The sequence below is a fragment of the Sceloporus undulatus genome, chromosome 3, assembly GCF_019175285.1.
Source record: "Sceloporus undulatus isolate JIND9_A2432 ecotype Alabama chromosome 3, SceUnd_v1.1, whole genome shotgun sequence".
NCBI lineage: Eukaryota > Metazoa > Chordata > Lepidosauria > Squamata > Phrynosomatidae > Sceloporus > Sceloporus undulatus.
In genome coordinates this window covers 125,871,373-125,892,935 of record NC_056524.1, presented here as the reverse complement: position 1 = coordinate 125,892,935, position 21,563 = coordinate 125,871,373, and the positions used below count along the sequence as shown (strand labels likewise).

The 21,563-nt window shown below is 39.8% G+C and overlaps 1 protein-coding gene across 1 annotated transcript in view; it reads left to right on the top strand.

The window, feature by feature from the left end:
* The window catches only part of SCEL (sciellin), a 66,157-nt gene that overhangs the window by 24,955 nt on the left and 19,639 nt on the right, over positions 1–21,563 (top strand). The window contains 10 exon segments of the mRNA XM_042458425.1: positions 461–529; positions 5,162–5,219; positions 8,652–8,719; positions 9,981–9,989; positions 9,991–10,032; positions 10,421–10,475; positions 11,051–11,088; positions 13,502–13,573; positions 19,874–19,942; positions 21,057–21,116. Of these exon segments, the coding sequence (XP_042314359.1) occupies positions 461–529; positions 5,162–5,219; positions 8,652–8,719; positions 9,981–9,989; positions 9,991–10,032; positions 10,421–10,475; positions 11,051–11,088; positions 13,502–13,573; positions 19,874–19,942; positions 21,057–21,116 (540 nt within the window).

Genomic DNA, 21,563 nt, shown 5'->3' with positions numbered 1-21,563 from the left:
TCTGTGGAAAACACTGTATTCCATATGGAGTCATAAGGAATTGCTTTGATTGTAGAGACACTCTGCTTCTTCATTAAAAGGCTTGTCAAAGTATTTGATGTTTTCCCACTGCCACACAGGATTCATTTGAAAAACGAACACATAATAATCTTGGATTTTTAAATAATTCATTGCTTTTTAAAAAGTGATTAAATTAAACCTTTCAGCAAGCTATTTCCCCCCAAATAAATAAGCACAAATAGTATATTGAGTCAGCTAGTATTGTAGTCTATTCTCATTAGGATAGTAAAAATTGTAAAATTGCATACAGCTACTGAAAACTTCCTTTTTTCCTGCTTTGCTAGGACATGTTAGATGTTGACACTTTAATTCAGGCAACTTTTGTTTTTCTTTTTCTCCATTAACAGAAGGAAATTTTACCTGTTATTGAAAACTCATGTTGCTATTTTTCTCTGTTTAGGATTTCTGGCAGAAGTGATGCTGATAAGGCAAATAAGCTTCCCACCTTAGAGAGCAGGTCAAGTAAGAGGTATGTGTGAGCAAAGGGTCAAAAACAAAATACAGTCATCCCTCCATATTTGCGGCTTTGATATTTGCGGATTTGATTATTCACGGATTTCATTAATATGTTCTCTCTAGGACTGTCTAGGTCCTCCAGTGCAACTCTGTGGTCAGCTTTAACTAAAAGTTGCACTGAAAGTCCATTTGTAGCTACTACAGTGCCATTCTATGGTCAGTGTATGTTGGACATTGACCACAGAGTTGCACTGGAGGACCTAGAGATTCCTAGAGAGGTGTCCTCTCAGGTAAAAACAGTGTTTTTGTTATTTGCGGTTTTTCCATATTCACGGGGGTCTTGTTCCCCTAACCCTAGCGAATATGGAGGGACAACTGTAACACTAAGTGTCAGTGCCATCCATTCAAAGGTGAACCAGGTTTGGTGGGTATCAGCTGGGTATTTCCTATGTGAACAGTGGCAGCTGATGCCTGTGAGGCAGTAAATCCTCTTTTAGATTTTAGTCCAAACTTTTAAGATGCAATCCAAGGCGATAAATCTATAGGGGAAGAGGGTTTAGCACTTCAGATGCTCCTTTTAATGTTAAGAGTAAAGCTTAGAATGGATACATTACCATACTGACAGCAGAGCCACCAGCTGCCCCTGGTTCTTGCTTTCTGGGAAACTAGTAATTTTTTCCCTCCTGGATACACATATTTTGCTAAGCTCACTGATTCAGGGTGATCAAGCAATCAAAAAATTTTTTGAACAAGTCCTCAGACTATATCAAATGCAATATCTACATATTAGAAGCAAGTAGTAAATGCATTTAAAAACTAAGATTAAATACAAAACATTATATATACATTATATATACATTAACAGAATAAAAAAATTATACACATTAAAACTGTGCTCAATTTCATGCTTGTTCTTTCACATAGCTTTGTCATTCCTCTCCCCCTACCCACCCACAAACTGGATGCTTTAACAGCAAAGAGGGTAACCCTCTGAGCCACATACCGATTAGAAAACTCAGTTTGCCCTTAGTCTCTAATTGGCCATGTCACCAAGAAATGCCTGACCCACCCTGATGGCAGCACACAGGCAGATCTGTACAGGGTGCATCTCTTTCCCCCAAACATTAAACATGCATAGCAGGACACTATGGCAGAACAGATCACTTCTAGAAAAGGAAGGGCCATGACACCTCTTCTGGTCCAACCTAGCCCTCCTGCCTGGATGCAAATTTATTGACTAATCTGAATCCATGCAAGGAGAGGAAGAGACTTGCTCAGAATACAGAAGTTGTATGTAAGCCTCCTTTTTCATATAATGGCTTGGCATAGGGTTGCCATAAGTCAGGACCTCCAAACTGGGACAAATGTAGGACAAATGTAGGACAAAATGAACAAATGTAGGACACATTTTTTAAAATGGAGGGCACGCAAAACTGATTATTTTGAAATTTTTTTCATATAAATGCATGTTTCTTAGGCATGATCAAATGGAGGACATTGGCATATTCTAGACAATGGCAGAAATGCTTCCCCTTTCTGGCCAAAAACCAGAAGAGAAGAAGAGTGGAGAAAGCTGAGAGAGGAGGAAGAGGAAGAAAAGAGGAGGAGGAGGAGGAGAAAAGGAGGAAGAAAAGGAAGTAGAGAGGAAGAAAAAGGGAAGAACAGGGGAAGGATGAGGTGGAGAAGAAGGAGGGGGAGAAGAAGAAAGGGGGAGGAGGAGGAGAGCAGAAGAAGAGGGGAAGAAGAAGAGGGGAGGAGGAGGAGAGTAAGAAGAAGAAGATGACGAGAAGGGGGAGGAGAGAGAGGAGGAAGAAGAATATATAAGGAGGAGAAAGGGGAGGAAGAGAAGGGGGAGGCAGAGAGCCGAGAGGTACGAACAGAGAATGGTAGTCGCGGCAGGCGACAGCAGGGGACAGGGCTTCGCCAAGGCGAGACCCTTTTCCCCCCATCAGGCCCCCTCCTGGCCGCGGAGAGGTGACAAGGCAGGGGAAAAGGGCCTCGCTGAGCGAAGCCCTTCCCCCCGTCAGACCGCCTCCGTCGCTCCGCTGGCGATGGAGGGGCCTGACGGGGGAAAAGGGCTTCGCTAGCGGGCCCTTTTCCCTGCCTTGCCGCCTCCTCCGCTGGTGGAGGAGGTGCCAAGGCAGGGGAAAAGGCCTCGCTGAGGCGAAGCCCTTTTCCCTGTCAGGCCGCCTCCGTCCCCAGCGGAGGAGGCCAAGCAAGGAACGAGCCTCACTGAGGCGAGGCTCCTTTCCCTGCCTGGCATCCATCGTGGGGGGGGGGAATCCTGGGGCGGGGGCGGGACGTGCGGACCGCCACAAACCGGAAAGTCCTGCCCCCCAGCAGGATATGGCAACCCTAGCTTGGCATGATGTTGATGTATGTATTCTGGGTGGGGAGGGGCAAAGGAAATAGGGGTCCTTTCATCTGTTTAGGGGGGACTTTAGAATTCTATTCCTTACCGAACTACCAATGCCATAATCAGCAGGATGTTGACTGATAGTTAAAGTAGAATCACAGTACGTGGTACCTCGGTATCAATCCCGGTTACGAAATTTTCGGATACGAAACAATCCCATAGGGATCATGTTCCGGGTTCGATGTTTTTTCGGGTTCCGACTTTTGGTGCTTTTTTCGGCTTTTTCGCACGGAACGCGGCTTTTCCCCTTAGCGCCTATGGCAATTCGGCTTACGAGAGCTTTTCGGGTTACGAACGGTGCCACGGAACGAATTAATTTCGTAACCCGAGGCACCACTGTATTATAACGTACAGTGGTGAAAGAGCTTCAGAGCTTGCGGATTCCTATATTCTCTTGCACGAGCAGCTGTACTCACATGGGGATGGGCTGTACATGCCTGTACTGTGCACAATACCATTAGAAATAAAGATATAACTCTCTCAATTCAGCATAATTTCCCCTCCCTTTCTTCAATGTAGGGTAGCCAGATAATAAGGAGCAGGGCTCCTGTCACTTTAATGACTGTATAGAAAAGGAATTTCAGCAGCCTATGCTTGTCACACAAGGAGCACTTGTGAAATTCCTCTACACAATCATGAAAGGAATAGGAGTCCTGTCCCTTATTGCATCAGATGATCTTACTTCATTGCCTATGCAAAATCCCCAAATCTTCAGTTATTTCAGATTTGTTGTATTTCTGCTTGCTGTTGCTTGAAATATTCAAGTCATTTCTTATTTGCCACAAATCCCAAAGCATTTTTGACAGCAGTGTCAAGCAATAAAGCATTCCACTGGAAACCAATAATACAGTGCAGAGAATGTTTCATTACAGGACATAGCTACGGGAAGCCAAGATAAAAAGAACATTTCAGCCCTCTGCACGAAAACCTGGGAATTCTGAGAGTTGTGGTCCTAAGAAGTAATTTTCCAAGCTCTGCTGAAGGCTGGAGCACATGTCAGAAATCACAGTATCCCAAAAAGCAATAATAATAAGGTAGTCACTCATAGTGACCAGTAGTAGGTTGCAAAAATCCAACATACTTGGGATGGGTGAAGCCTATCTGGTTCAATACTTTAAGAAGTCTGTCTGGAGTCTGACTATCAACTGTATTTCCTCAGCAAAAAGAAACTGGACAGTGTGTAATGAGCAGCATATAATATGAGCCAGTGTGGTTTAATTGTTTGAGTACCGACTAGAACATTGGGAGATCTGGATTCAGATCCCTGCTCAGTCATGGAAACTCATTGGGTAACTTTGGGCAAGTCACATTCTCAACCTTAAAGGAAGGCAGTTAAAAATCTCTGAAAACATCTCAACAGGAAAAAACCCTAAAAGGATAATCATAAGTCTAAGTCAATTGAAGGCACATAACATAACAATAGCAATGATAATTTTATTCTTCGGCCTCTCCTCAAGGCTCGAGGCAGGGTACAGCATGTTTAAAAGAAAAAGCATATCAATCTTGTTAAATACAATAAATACAACCGAGTGATGCATATTTTAATTAAATAGGAAATGTAGTCCTTAAATAGTTGAATAGTTATTTAATAGAATAATTATAAATAATATCATAATTATGATGTTGGCTTTTCCCTCAAATCAACAGTGCCTTAAGATCTGTTCCTCCTTTTCCTCCTCCTCCTCAGGCAGTGGAGGTACAGTAGTCCCTCGGGTTACGAAATTAATTCGTTCCGCCGCTCCGTTCGTAACCCGAGTAATTTCGCAACCCGAAAAGCTTTCCGTTAGCGTGGAAAGCCGCTAGCCGCGCTTTGCGTTTGAATTCGCGCCGAAAAAAATTTCGTAACCCGAAAAAAAATCGTAACCCGGAACAGTTTTTTCCAATCTAACTTTTTCGTACCCCGGAAATTTCATAACACGATCATTTCTATCCAGGGGCACCGCTGTATATCAAGAAATGCTGAAGTCATATTTTAGGTGTGTTTAAAAACTGAACAAAATTAAGATCATTCAACAGGAACTATCAAAAAAACTCACCTAAGGCCACTTTAGTTTTGTATCTCTGACTCCCTTTGGCTTAGCGATAATGTCATCAACTGAGAAACATCACTAATTCCTGAAAAGGATAGGCTAGTCAGATGTTACCTCCCATGTTTTATACTTGTTTATCTCCCCATGGCCTTAAACTATGCCTGAAAATACCAAATTGGTGGCCTTTTTTCGCCCCCAGCAAGGAGCCTGATGTGTCTTTCAGCACTGGCAATTCTACATCACCTGTGAAGAAGAAAGGTATGTAAGCCTTTAAAAATGTTTACAGTTAGAGAAATATAAAAGAGCCATGTAGCACTTTTAAGATTAAAGACTGGAACAGGCAGCCCTTAAAAGATGCCTTCAAGGTGTCATCAGAACACCGCATTTACATATAGGTGGCTTCAAGACATGGGGCATTCAAGATGCTCTGGCGATGCTGCATTTAGATTGTTATACACACTGGAGCATCTTGAAGTCACCATGGGGCCATGGCCAGCAGTTAAAGGTGGGTTTCCATAGCCCAAAAGGAGTGGACCTTTGCCGCTCCTTTTGGGCTGGGTTCAAGGTGGATTGGGGCTGCGGCATGTGTTGCCGGAAGGGGTGGCTTCAAGCCTGTATGTTTCCCCCAACTGATTTATTTATTTTAGCACAATTTTTTTAATGGATTCAAGTCTCCTATGCACTATTCAAGTCTTGGGTGTTTTTATATTTTTTACACTTCAGGTTTCGGTATCATACTCCATCAGTGCATCTGAGGAAGTGGATTGTGATCCATGAAATTTTTGTTGAAATACAAAAATGAGTCTTAAAAGGTGCTACTAGTCTCCTTATTTTTATACTCAAAGAACTAACATGGCTGTGCTTTTGAGAACTGTTGGGAGTATAACCCAAGTGCTAATAAACACACATTTTTATAAAAGAGATTCTAATATGAAATTACTTCCAGTGATTTTTTTGACAGAAGCTTCTAAAATAACTCTTGCATAATTTTTAATTTAAGAAAAAATAATATCATGTCTGCCAAAGACATCCATAACTGAATGGTGGTCGGATAATGTGTGTAGACCTCATTTGCCCATCCACTGCCACCAAATCAGACCCCATCACTGCCACCACCTTTAAACAATTCCTTCCACCACCAACACATGTGTCTGGACGCAGCCTCTCCATAGCACTATATAGTCCTTGAGGCATGGTGTATATTACAAAATTTATTAAACAGGCATTCTTCATACAGTAAAGTTTACTTGATGTATAAACATGTAGGGTTACAGAATTTCAAGGCTTAGTTGTTATTGTTACTTATTTAACTCATCTGAATTCAATCGACTTGAATGCATCTCATTAACTCTTTCACTATCTTTTCATAATCTTGGCTAACCCAACTAACTGTCCTAACTGACCCTAAACACAAACTCCTTCCCTTCACCGTCATCTTTCACCCCACTCTTCCCTATCTAGCCACTCTAATTCCTATCCCTAACTGACATGTATTTACACACTCCTGTTAGTCTTGCACCACAACCTTTTAAAGGCCCCATTCCAATGCTCACTTGACCAGTGGACCCTTTAACTGCCACGCTCTCGTCTTGTTACATAGTGTGTGTGTGGGTGTGTGTGTGTGTGGTATAAAAAACCATACTTTGCCTAATTTCTCAAATAAATGAAACCAATTTTTATACCAACCCAGAGCATGACATGGGATTCAGAGCATCATCCTATTATTACTTTTCATCTGTGGAGAACATCAACATGTCACTTTCCTTTTTCTTAAAAGTAGCTTCCAAGCTCTGCTTTTAGCTGTCAGGAAGGAGAAACATGCAACCAGCTCAAGAGTTACATTTGCAGACCATTAACATCAGGCTACTTCAGTTCAACCAGTAGAAAATCTCAAAGAACACCCTCTCTGACATTGTAAAATAGGCTTGGTAAACATTCATGGGACTTTGAAAAACATGGGGACAAAGGAAGAGATCCCAGTAAAAGCTAAGGACAGTGATCATTTGAGTTAGGAGCACAAGGCTGGATGGCCATCTGTCAGGATGCTTTGATTTGGATTCCTGCATGGCAGGGGGTTGAATGGATGGCTCTTGTGGCCTCTTCTAACTCATTATCTATGATTCTATGATTTCTTCCAAATGGCAAACACATGTAGATATTTATTTATTTACTTACATTTTTACACATGAAAAGGACAATTGCCTTTTAAGCTGTAAGGATTTTTTCTAGGGCAGGTGTGCACAAAGAGCCACCCAGTGTGAGTTCTGTCATTTCTACCATTTGGGGCAAATAAAGAGCCAGTGTGTTATAGGGGTTGGACCAGGACTGGAAGGCTGAATTTGAATCCCCATTTGGCTGTGAACTCAGTGCGTAACCTTATCTAGGGTGCATCTACCCTGTAGAAAAATGCAACTTGACACCACACTAACTGTCATGGTTTTTTGTGAGGCACCAGCACTCTTTGGCAGAGAGGTTAAAGACCTTATAAAACAGCAAATCCCAGGATTCCACAAGAGGGAGTGGTATCAAACTGCATTATTTCTACAGTGTAAATGCACCATTAGCCATTATCTCTACACTACCCATGCATAGGTATTTATCACATGGATGGAAGCGCCCACATCCTGTGAATAAATGGGTATTCAATCTGTGAATATCTCGCAAAAGCAGGATTGTTTTCATATGACACGCACAAATTTGCCATTATCCCGACATTGACCCTTGATAGGGGCCACATTGTGCTGCCTTTTATTTTGGGGATCCCCGAAAATAAAAAGCAGTGCAATTTGGCCGCTTTATTCATGGGTGTATGCCAGAATAATGCATGTCTCATGATGTCATCTGAAAACAATCCCACTCTTTCGGATATTCACAAGATTTAATCCCCATTTATTCAAAGGAGCGGGCGCTTCACTCCGTGTGATAAAGTCCATAGAGTTATTCTGAGGGGAAAATGGGAAGGAGCTTCTTGGAAGGAAGGTGCATAATGTGATATTTAAATGTAAAGGCAAGGTATAAATCAACATATAATATAAAGCATATGAATAAATGAGGCTTATTCCTATAAATCCCAGGCTTTCAACCTGAGAGTCTTAACAGAGATGGTATAGATTAAACTGGGAAATTATGCATGCTAACCATGGAGGAGATATTCTGACTGTAGGAAATTATGCATATGCGAACATGTGGTAGCCATGGTGTTTCCTTCTCTTTCACAAGAAGTAGTAATCTGAGATAAAAATGCTAGAGACGCTGTATAGGAATTTATCTCAGAATACTCAGTAAGAAGACAGAAACCAAAGAATATGGGGACAGGGTTTTCATTTTGTGTTAATGAAAATCATAATATGGTTCTGGCACCAGTTAACTCATCAAAGTCTTTACTAATTTAAATGGAAATCAATTAATGGGACTTAAACACCCAGGGATAAGATTTTTCTGTTATTCAAATACAAAAGCAGTGGTACCTGGTGGTGGTGGTGACTCTGCTTTGGGAATTCGGCTGAATTTTAAAAGAGGCATCCAAAGTGCTGAACCCTCTTCTCAAGAGGTTTAACACCTGTATGCTTCTTTAAAGTTCAATCCATCCCTAGAGCAGTTTCCTTCAGTCATGGAATCCACCGGACACCACTGTGGAAAATAGTATAAAATAAGCTATAGTTTAACCCAGTTGTCTGTTACCATTGAATAGGCAGTCATGGATGCCTCCCCCTGTCTCAAATCAGAAGATCATCACAGCTGATATGGAACAAAAAAGGTATGCACTAGAATCTTATCAAGTTTATGCTCAGTTCTCATAGCCTAGGAAATGCTTAAGAAGTGAATGGGCTGATTTAATAGATGGACAACTTTTGTGCAGATGTGCATGTTGTGTGTTCATAGGGGAGATCCAGCATCCTCACCTAACCCTCACCTTATTCTAATTAATGTGTCCAACTACAGGGATTAGTCAAATACTCTTGTGCTGTCCTCATCTACACTGGCTGCTCACATTAGAACCCTGCAAGAGGGCAGAGGGTCCTGCCGCAGAGAAGAGAGGTGATAAGGGCTGCATCTGCACTGCAGAATTAATGCAGTTTGAAACCACATTTAGTGCCATGGCTCAGTGCTATGGAATCTTGGGATTATAGTTAGTTGTGGCACCAGTGCTCATGGACAGAGAAGGCTAATATCTCACAAAACTATAAATCCCAGACTTCCATAGCATTGAGCCATGACAGCTAAAAGAGTGTCAAAATGCATTATTTCTGCAGGGCAGATGCAGTCGAGACATAGTTCTGCCTGGGTACAACTTTACACTTTGTCTGGCAACCAGGAGTCTTTAGTTCAGGAGGTTCACAATGATGGGGCAGTATTCCCCGCCCCCCAGTACCCTGGAGGGGTATGCCCTGATCCCTCCTCTCCTCTTCCCAAACTTTTTATGGTAAAATTATGCATGCATTGAGTTAAATATGATTACGTACTTAAATAAACTGTTTTAGTTTGAACAGTTATTTCCTTACAAAATGTTAAAATATAAGTATACATGAATGTGCAATAAAAACACACTGAATCAACAAAATATTTTTTATCGTAAACTATGTAGAGTGGGGGGAAGCAGTGTCCATATGTAGATGTAAAAAGGGGTCCCCAGGTAAAAATGTTTGAGTACCACTGCTCTAGTTAAAATCTGCCTCTGAAGTGATGGCCATACTTTAGTCAAACCACACTCTCTAAGTCAGCAACTCTTTTCTGCAATATGGGAATGAGAAAATGATAACATAAGAGTGGTAGAAATTTAGTGCCCTTCTAGTATTGCTAGACCACAGCTCCCAGCATCATTACCATGGCTATGCTGGCTTGGACTGCTGGGACTTGCAGTCTAAAAAAGAGTGGAACCCTGATTCCCATCCCTGTTCAAAGAATCTGAATAATAAACTGAAGTGCTTGAACATTGTGAAGCATGCACCGTTCATAACCTGTTATGCTTCTGAAGTATTTTATATACTCAACATTCATTGTTCCTTTCCTTTGGACAGGCATTCCTGGGGCCAACCATACTGCAGCAGGGATACCTGTCAATAATAAACCGTAAGGATAAGCACAATGCTTGTTTTCATTATTCTTTCCAGAACAATATCAGATTGTTCACATATTAGGTTTTCACAGGTATACTGATTTTAGTGTTCAGGCTGCACATAAAATAATGAGGCCTGAATGTAACAAATAAGAATGTGTGCATCATACCACTGCGCTTATTTGGAAGTCCCCAGTAGTTAATTTACTCATCAATTCTACCCCTGGTTTCAAACCTGCTTTCCTGCCATGCCATCTATGAAACAGCTTGTAAGTTACAAATTACTTTTCAAGGGATGTCAGAAGTATTCCTCACTTCTGTGCATTCTGGATATTTGCTACTGGAGTTCCTCTGGATCAGAGCTTGAAAATGTTACTTTTGAACTACAGCTCCAAAATTCAGAGCCAGCATGATCACTGGTCATGCTGTCTGGGAACTTCATAGAGTTGTCCAGAAGGTAACTTTCCCAAGCCTGTCCCTAAAAAGCATTAAAAACCCTTTCCCTGTCATCCTGCTTCTGTATTATGTAAACCTTTGCTATTTTTTGTCCTCAATAAAGCAAATACTATTTTAACAATTTTCTCCCTGCTGTGAAAAGTCTTTGAAAACTGCATAGTTCTCAAAGACTATATATATGCCATTGATGGGGGGGGGGGCTTTTTTTAGTAGAAAAACTGCATTTTCTGAGCAAAATCTTGTTCTCTTTACAGAAAACTCAGATTCTGCACAAAGAAATCCACATGGGCTTCTCGCGCAAAATCAACAAACTGTGAAGATTATCAATCTGAGGGAATTCCTTTTGAATACCCTTTTTGACTGTTGAGTGAATATTTCAATGTTCTTCCAATCTTTCTGTTAATGAACTACACATGAAACCTTTGTTGTTTAATCAAGAATGCCTTTGTTGTCATTTGGTCCAGAATTATTCCACATTGTGATTATCCGGCCCGATATAGGGCATTCTATGATGTAACTGAGTACAGAATCAACTGAAATTCATGTTTGTTATCGTAATCATTTTTCTCTTTACAGAGTTCCCACTGCTTCAGACAAAATGGTGGACCAAAGATGTACGTATTCTATTTCATTTCAACATATTCAGGTTGATTCTTGGAAATAGTGTACAGACCAATATTATTATTTATATAGATTATTTGCAGAAAATTATCACGAAAAAATATTGAACCAAAACCTTCAAGGAGACTTTATGCTCAAGTGGAACATGCAGACCTCAGACATAGTGGTCTACAACTCCATAATCCCTTACTTACATTGTTATGTTGTTAGATTGATGGTAGTTGTAGCCCACAACCAACTGAAGGGGGACAGCATAGTTGTAAGTTAACAATGAAATGATCTGACAGAGACATGTCTATTTACAAAAATACCCATAGTATATCCACATTGCCAACCTGTATATGCCATTTGGAATTGGATTACAATTTGGATTACTCTAATGATTGTGATGTAAACCATGTGGATAATACATATGGGTACTTTTTGATAAATAGACACGTCTCTGTCAGATCATTTCATTTTAACTTACAAATATGTTGTGCCCCCAGTTGGTTAGTAGTATAATATAAGCCTGCTGCTTCTTGTTTGTAGTTGTAGCCCAGCAACATCTGGAGTCCCCACTATTCTCACCCTGTGCTGGAAAAACCAGGTCTGCCTTCTGCAATATGAGGTTGCTGCATGATTGGCTGCATCCTGCATCTGCTTGCATGAGAGTAACCTCTGTGGAATTCACTGTGCCTCACTTCTGAGTAGACATATATAGGCTTGCAAAAATCAGTTCTTTATTAGCACTATTTTGATAATATGAGCTTGTGGCGGGGACCCTGGAACTGTTTTAAGCAGTGGGGGTGGGCCTCAGCCCTGGCATGCATTTTGCCTACATGCAGGTACATGCTGGGGCTGTGAAAATTACTTTCCTAATACATTATTATTCATAGATCCAACTCTTACAAACACAATGTATACTAAGAAGTGTCCCCCCATGTGTTCATGTACCTTACTCCTGAGTAAGTATGCTTAGGATAGGTTGCAGTCATGCTTTATTAGTTCTGGGAGGACTCAACGACTAAAGCTGTCTTAATGTTTTTTTCACGTTTGATCCTTTAGTACGCTTCTGAATGATTATTCCTGAGTAGGCTCAACAATAATTGAATGATGCTGGATCATTTTGAGGGAGGCTCATCCCTCCCCTTTTGTCTTTCTGGGGTTTATGGTTTATGAAGAGTACCCACTAAGCTTATACAAAGTGTACACCCAGCCTGAACAGCACCAGAAATTTAAAAAAAAAAAACCAAATTAAAACTTGCCAGAATGATAGACAATTGAAAACCATCAATGTTCACAAAGACAGGGGAAATACATTCAATTCTTCTTGCATTAAAAATCTTTGTCTTAATAACAACAGAAGAATAATAACTGAAGCAAAGTGACTACTATGAATCATAACCACCAAAGCTGTAGCGAATGTAACAGACAATGTTGAAATAATAAATAAAATAATAAAGCTGATTGTACTAAAGAAACTGAGGTGGCAAATGATACATACAAAAAGGTGAATGGAATATTAAATCCAACTTGGTCTAGCACCTACTCGATTTCAGGTAACACTCCAAAACTTTGGCATATCCCGGCTGGATGTTACAACATTCCAGTTAAAACAATGTGACCAGTACATAAAATACCTGGAAATAAAACAGCTTATTTGCTTCAATGTGTATCTCAGCTAATTTATTACTTACAGGTAAAAACAAACCTGCCAATCTCTTCCTCACTGCAACTCCTGCTGGGAGAGATTTGAACTGTGTGGAAGTATTTCAGTCACCTGCAATTCACCAACAGATATTTGACTTCTTTATGAAGCATTTATTAATAGTTTTTTGTGAGTTTTTTGGGCTATGTGGCCATGTTCTAGAAGATTTTCTTCCTGACGTTTTGCCAGCATCTGTGGCTGATATCTTCAGAGAATGCTTGCCTGGAAAAAAAGGGGGGGGGGGGAACACGCACACACAGAATAGTGTACAGTTTCTTAAAAGAAAACCAAAGTAGTACTGGTAGGTGTTTATTAAAACTATGAAGAGAGATGGACTTGCAGATGAAGGCAGTGTTATAGCTTTTGAATCCTACACATTGTCTTTGTTGTTATGTGCCTTCAAATCTTTGTCAAGTTATGGCAACCCTAAGGCAAAGCTATCATGGAGGTTTTTATTGGAAAGCAAATTCCACTGTGTTGGGTCAGATCTACTCCGAGGTAAGTGCATATATCTAATTAGTTTATTTTACACACACACACACACACACACACACACACACACACACACACGTGTTCCATGCCACTCAACAGGATTATTTTCTTGTAATGGATGTGTAACTATTTATGCATTTTATTCTAACCTGTCTTTCTTCCCAGAATAGGATTTAAGATTATGCTAGTTCTGTATGAAATAAATATTAAATTTTGTTCTTCAGGACTATCTACTCCTCAGAACCAAATGCTTCTCCAAAGTCAAATGGTGCTGTGAATGACCGATCCACCACAAGGTAATGAAAGTCGATGTAGCTGATGATTAGCTCCTTTTGTGGTGATACCTACATGGTGCAAAGCAGAATAAAATTCAACACCATCAGCCACACTGATCTCATATGGAGAGATTTAAGCCAGAAACGTTGTAAATGCACTGATGAAATGTCTGTCATGTCTTCTGTAATCTATGGTCCCAAAGTCTAGGCAAACTACACATTACATATGAATGCTGAAAAACCTGGGCCGTTTCTATTTCTGGGTAAATGCTATTGAGAGAGGGTTGATTTGTCTGAACACACATAAAGGATCCTGATAATTGTTCAGTCAGAAGGTCAGAGGTGGAGTGCACAGTTTTACGGACATGACTTGGAGTATGGCCAATGTGAACCAATGTACTATAGTGATTAGAGTGCTGGGCATTGGAAATCAAGGTTCTAATCTCCAATAAGACATGAAATTCACTGATGGACCTTGGATTAGACACTCCCATGGCTCATCTACCTTATGAATATAAAGTGGAGGTGAGGAAAGCCATGTATATCACTTTGAACTCAGTGAAGTAAAGACAGAAGGACAGAAATTTAACAAATAAATGACAACTCCCACACCCAACATGTTCAGGCATAGCACCTGAAACTTGCACACTAGATGATGATGATGATGATGATGATGATGATGATGAAGAAGAAGAAATATAAATTTCCTTACAAATTGACAGAATGCTATACATTTCCGAGGAAAACATTTAACTCATGGTTCATCCCAGCATTAAATTTAAAGTAAAGAACAAATCTCTGGATTCCACTCTAGCTGCTATGGTCTTCTGTGCCTTGAGTTGGATCCAAGTATGCCATTATCTGATATACGATTTCTAGCATCTTTGCCTATATCTATTACCTGGAAGATGCAATCATACCTCCTTAATAAATCTTACTGCACACGTCGGAGCACAACGTAACAGCCCAGGAGCAACACTTTCTCCACTCCTGCAAAACTTTGAGCCATGAAATATTTTAGGAAGAAAGCAATGTTGGGGGAAGATATCTGCTGTCAGATCTGGAGAACTTAGAGAATTAAATATCGGTGAATTAAGTAGGAAAAGCCACTGCCACTACCCACTCATAAAGGCCCGTTTAAACCTCTCCTAATCCCCTTCCTCATTCATTTCACATTCACCCTCCCCTGTGGTTCTTATTAGCATATCAAGCATTTTGTTCCAGTTTCACCATTGGAGGAGAACTGTGGTAACCATATTTGACTGAGCTTACAAGTTGCTATGGTAACCTTGCTATATGGTTATTTTGAGTCAGTATCTAAACTATATGCAGCTTGAAAAGCTTAATTGGGAACGTTCTTTCTTGTATTGCTGGTAAGACATCTTTGAATTGACACTTGATGGGATAGACCTCACACAAATGTTTTGGGCTGGAAGCATGCATATAAACTGATGCCAAGGGTTGTCTCATCATTAAAAAGAAAAAAGACCTATCTATCTATCTATCTATCTATCTATCTATCTATCTATCTATCTATCTATCTATCTATCTATCTATCTATCTACAGTATCTATCTATCTATCTATCTATCTATCTATCTATCTATCTATCTATCTATCTATCTATCATGTGCCTGAACAGACAGGCCAAAATAAAGCTGCTTTGGGTCACTTTGGAGATATGCTGTTTAAATGATGCATGTGTCCTAAGAGTCCAGAAGCCACGCCAAAGCCACGCTCCAATCCTAAGGACTGGAGCACAGCTTTGGAGCAGTTTCTGGCCTCTTAAGATGCATGTTTCATTTAAACAGCATACCTCCAAAGTGACCCAAAGCAGCTTTATTTTGGCCTGTTTGTTCGGGTCCTATCTATCATTATTAAAATTGAACTCATTTTCATTGGTAACATGAAAGTGTTGCCTCACATAATGGAGAAATACAGATTAGCCAGCTGCTGTGAATTCTGAAGTGTCTTCACTATGGAGCCTTCCTGACCCATTTATGAAAACGTCCATTACACTTTTAAAGAATCTGTTTTCTTAAATGCCAGTATGAATCCGGTGGATCTATCAAAATAATAATCTGGTATAGAAAAAGTGTGTGAAGAATTGAACCTGTAAGAGAAAACCTGTCTCCACTATCTTGACAGGTTTTAAGGCAGGAGAGTTTCACACTTCTAAATATTGATAACAATGAATCCTTTGTGGAAAATGATAAGTAAGCTATATCAGTTCTTCCTTGTGTCCACTGAGGAGCAATACCTGTGGAACTGTGAAGGCTAGCAAGTGTTGTGGAAGCATCTAGAAAGCAATGCAAGTGGAGAACCTGTGGTCCTTGGGGTGTTGTTGAACTCTCATAGGCCTAGCCATCATGACCAATGGACAGAAATGATGGGAGCTGTAGTTGTACAACTTCTAGAAGGCCACTCATTCCCCATCCCTAGTGCAGAACATTAGATAGCCTCACAATATTATATATTTACTAGAGGGTTGTTTCTATATAGTCAAAAAAAGTTTCAAATATAAGAAATGAAAAATATATCTTTGACTTACGGTAGTTATTTTTAAGCCAGGCATTAATGGGAACATTGGCAATGGCCGTGAAAATGCAATTGACTTTAAAGAGTGCATAGGTGAGGGAAGAGCTTCAGGGCTGGAAAAGAATTATTCTTGTCCTGTAGGTTGTATTCCAATATAAAAAAAATAGTTATAATTTATTCTATGGCATCGTATGAAATGAACCTTGGAACAGATTTTCTTCTAGCAATACATGGCAATACATGTAGCCATCTGTATTGTCTTCCCAGCCAAATATTCTGGTTTTATTGCTTTGTTGTATGAATGATCTTATGTATTGATGTTTTGTAGAATGTGCATCCTAGTAACAGAACCAACAGAAAACCTAAGAGTCCACACTTATTCAGAAAGCATAACTAAGGAAGCTGGCTTTACTTTCCCTGTCCTTGTTTTATTGTTCATACCACCTCTTAAAGCATCCGGAAAGACAGCTTCTTCCCATCTGCTTAAGTCTGAAAATTACTGTACTCAGCAGCTCAGGAGATTTTGGTAAATGCTTTTTCATGGCTGGCCACAACACTATTTAGTTTCCTAATCCTTGGCTCCTCTTTGTGGTCTAGTCTTCTGTGAGGTGAAATTAAATCAGTCTGGTACTGTCTGGTCAATGTCTTGACACAGAGGAAAACTCCCTCCTGAATCGGAACAAATGCTATTCCTGTATAAGCTTCATTTACTGGCTAGCTTACAAATTGCCCTATGAGTGCTGACCTGGACACAAATAGCCTTAGCCTTTCAAAACTACACAATACTGACGTCTGGATGACACAGTGATAGAAGGCAATCTTCTTTTGCTCAAGCCCAAGATTTCTTTGAGGACAGATTGCCCTTTTCCATTGTGAACTCCTCCACACACAAAAAAGTGTCGTCATTACTGCTTCTTTTTTGCCTACATTAATATCTTTGTGTAAATTGTCTGTTGCCTCGCATTTAGAATTGGCAAATAAGAACACAAGAAGAGCCATGTGAGATCTGCTCCAGGATTCTGTTTACAAAGTGGCCTATCAGACTGCCTGTAAGAAGTCCAGGTCCAGTTCAGGCCAAATATCAATTCTGGTCTTTTGCTTGTTGGTTGACAATAAGACATATTAGGATGAATTTAGACTTGCTCACATTTGGAGTTGCTATTGTGTGCCTATAAGTCATTTCTGACTTATGCCGACCCTAAGGCAACCCCATCACAAGAATATCCTGGCAGAATTTGTTCAGAAAACAATTTTCTTTGCCTTCCTCTGAGGCTGATACTAGTATGTGACTTCCAGCTGAAATCAGTCAGACATGTGTTAGTCCTATGTAACTTAGATTTCATTGAGTAAAGTGTTTACACTTTAAGTCTGGATCCAACCCACTGAATGTATGTATGTTCGAAGCATTGGCCTAAATCAAATAGTTAGTCCCAACTAGAGTACAACCACTGAATCAGAATGGGAACTTGTCCAGTCAATACTTATGGAAGTTGCATTGATTTAAAGGTTGTACTCTAATAGGAATTAACAGTTGGATTTAAACCACCATTGACATTTGTTCAAAAATGTATATCCTTCCTTTCTAATGCACATGTATTTCTCATCAATTAATCCTAATGCTGATAATGAACATTATTTCTGTATATACATGCATACAATTACACTTTTAGTTAGAATGCATTGACTGCTCCTAAGGCCACTAAGGGACACACCATAAACTAACTTGAAGTGCATTTTAAAATCATTGTTCATGTTCATGTGCTTTCTCCTTTCATGATATTGGTGCTAAAATCTTAAACATTTACTCTGTCATAACTGTGGGTTATGTTCTTCTGTTTCTAAAATTTCAGTATGATATTATAATACTCAGACTCCAGCTAATGTTGTCCTAAGCTAATAACTCTTAATTTTTTGAAGCATTATGTCACTGAACTTTTTTCAGTTGTTCTTTGTGACTGAATTTAAGTATCCCTCAGTTTCTATGGGGCTGTTTAATCACTGAACCATATTGATGGTGATATGTTTTGTTGCCAGCCTAATCAGCATTAACTTTTATACATGCGAAAAAGAGACACATTGATTTATTCAGCAGAACAAAAATACGGGAGAGCCATAATATTTCATCTAGAGTGCCTGGCTTAGACATTGAAATGCCAATAGCTGGGCTGCATGTTCTTATATATCACTTGATGATCCACACTGCAGATACCACTCCCCTTGTAAACATTACATTTCTGATTTTAATTCCTAGATGTTTCAGTTATCATTCAAGTCAGTCAGATGATCCACTTAACACATAAGACATGTGTATAGATTAACACCAGACAGAAGGTTAAATTGTCATCTACTGGTAGATATCCAGATGATTTGCTTAGCTGTCTCAACACATCTTTCTGTCTGTAGCATGGGACATGATGGCACCTTCTCTGTTCCACATGCAAAAGCCAACTGGATCAACATCTGAACCTTGATGCAACACTGACAGCAGGATAGCTTCCTCTGATATACCTGAAAGCAGTAGTAGCAGCAGCAGCAGCACACACCAGCCTGTTTTAAAATAGGAAGAATGGCTGAGGGTTTAGGAAGAACAGACAAAGTTAAGGATTGACTTTACTTCCTCTTCACCATCTATCCCCTGAGATGGTTGTCTCACTGTAAATGCCAGGAATGGCCTGAATTAGCAAGGGTTTCTGCCTCTCATTTGTTTAGCAGGAGCCACAACAGGTCATATGTTTTGCAGGGTGAGAAAGCAAGCCTCCTATTTATACCTTGTTTTCAACTTTTCATGTAAACTGGGCATTTATGAGCAAATACTGCTATATGCATAAATAATGCTCAGGCAGTCTAAAATCCTTTTTTTGTTGGTTGGCAGACCACATGGCAAGTACTGCTGGGTCCCTGATTGCATTCAAGTTCTCCACAAGCCTGGAGCATGTGCCCATCCCTACGTTCTGGGATTATTGCAGAGTCAGAGTCAGATTAGTTTTACTTGGCTATGCCACAATTTCTCTTATCCAACGTACCTGCTAAAAACACATCAATGGCAGCTAATGCTGAACACTGAGTATCTGTCTTCACATAATATCTGTCTCCTCCTCTGTTTGTTCTCAGGGTATTATTTGTCTCAAAGTACTTTTGCAAAAAGAGTAAAATTTGCATTGTTTATGTATAGTAAGTAGCAAAAGAGCTTGGGAAGAAGGTTTTCATTCATGCCTAACATCACAGTGACCCCACAAAATAAACCTGGCTATGACCTATCTCTAGATTTAGATGCTTAGCCCTGACATGACATGATCTGCACCCTGTATAACTCCCTTCTGGCAAGTAGCCTGATCTGCCCCATACAAAGCTGTTTCTAAAAATATTCTCTTGAGACACAGCTCACCAACACAACCCTTTCTCTCAAAGTATGAACTTTAAAATTAGCCATTTCAGGGAATTAAAAAAATGAAAATAGAGTGCAGATGAGTGTTGACTCTGAGTGTTTCATTTTTATCCAGTGCTAGTATTTAAAACTTTCTTTTATAAGTTTGCGCATTGTGTAAAATCCTCAGGTAATGCTGCTTGCAGGGCTTGTTTGTTTGTTTTATAAACAATACTATGGGAAGATTCCTCATTACTAAATACCTAACTGTCCAAGATTTACCTTTTTAGCTTGTTAATAGAAAATTAATAGTAATTTGTCCATCTACCTAATATGTAAGAAATGTGTGTTTTAAAAACCTGACAGAACAACTTTTTTCTGTGACAGAAATTCATTTTAAACTTTTTTATTGACTTATAGGCAGATATCTCCACTGAAACCCAATGTATCAGATGTCAACAGAACTGCAACCACAGAGAGAATTGGGAGGTACAACTTATTCTGTTTATAGTTATATTTTTATATGGTTATGTTATATTTGGATATCATCTTAGAATGAGAATAAATGATCTAGACCAATTCCTAAGATCAGGGTCATCTCTACCATTATGTAGAGAACCAGTTATTTAAGATGGCAGATGATGAGATGAGAGCATAAATAAGGACCTGAAAACATGTAGCCAAGCAGCAAACAGAGAGGAGACAAGCTCCACATGCTCTAAGATGGTCAACTGTTTATTCAGTGTTTATTCAGTATTTAAAAAGCCCGACATGTTTCGGCCACACTAGGCGTAGTGTGGCCAAAACGCATTGGGCTTTTTAAACACTGAATAAACATTGAATAAACAGTTGACCATCTTGGAGCATGTGGAACTTGTCTCCTCTCTGTTTGCCAGATGATAGGAGGAGGACACAAAATATTAGTAGGTATTGGAGGACAGAGCTCTGAATATCCTAGAGACAGCCTGTCCATAAGCCACTCCGCTACCCTCAGAGTGCAGGAAATATTCCCATGCAGCCCAGCCATCTTCTGTAGGTGGAATGGAAGGGGTGAGGGACAACTTGTCTTTTTCTCAGGCAATTTCTGAAATTGGCTGGGATCAAGAAATGCCCCACAATGCAATGAGTGTACATTTAGTTCATTCTATTTTCTCTTATTTTATTTTACTTTTATTCCACGTTTTCTGATTTTCAGTCTTTGGGTGAGACACACTTGATTCTGTTCACACAAACACTCTTTCAGGGATAGAGATCCCTATATTCCACAATACAGTGAAATTCTCAGTGGGGTAGGATCATGGATGCTCCACAGTTTAAACACTACAAATTTTGTGTCATATCTTTCAATTTTGTTTATTTAGCACACTAGGTTTGACATAAAACACAATAAATATTTTACACAGGATAGTTGAAGCTAAACATTTCAACATTTTCTTTATTCAAAAATTAAATCTAACTTAAATATAAAATTGCCACAAATATATACTGGACCTTCAGCTGTAAAGATGCCATGTGGTTTATTTGCTTTGGAGATCAAAGTAATGATTCTGGCTAACTGAGCACTGAAATATCTGTTTCCTTCCATTGATTATCATCTCTGAAGAAACCAAGACTTGGATAACCTCATTAAAGTCAAAGCTAAAGAGGATAAAAGTGACCAGAGGTAAGTCTCAGAAGAAATTGTTACCTCATTTATTTTCAAAGATTACTCTGTGTTGTTCTTGTAGAGAAAAGGCTGGGAACAAAAGCAGTAGTTATTAGGCACAGCTTCCAAGAATTTGACTCCACATAGCTGTTAGAAAATTTGATAGCCTTCTGCTGACAGAGGTAGCCAGCTTTTCTTCCAGAGGAACCTGAAAAGAGGGTGCACTCTGACACAGGCCATCTGATCAATGGAGAGGGAACTATAGATGTTAAACCAGGGGTAGGCAACCTGCGGCCCGCGGGCCGGATGTGGCCCAGCAAGGCCTTGGGACTGGCCCCCGGCCTGGTCCTGCCACCGATTGCCGCAGGGGCCTTTGGGGGGCAATTGTCTATAGAAGCCTCAGAAACATGCATTTATATTAACATTTTTTAAAAAATCAGCATTTTTTTCGCGTGTCCTCCATTT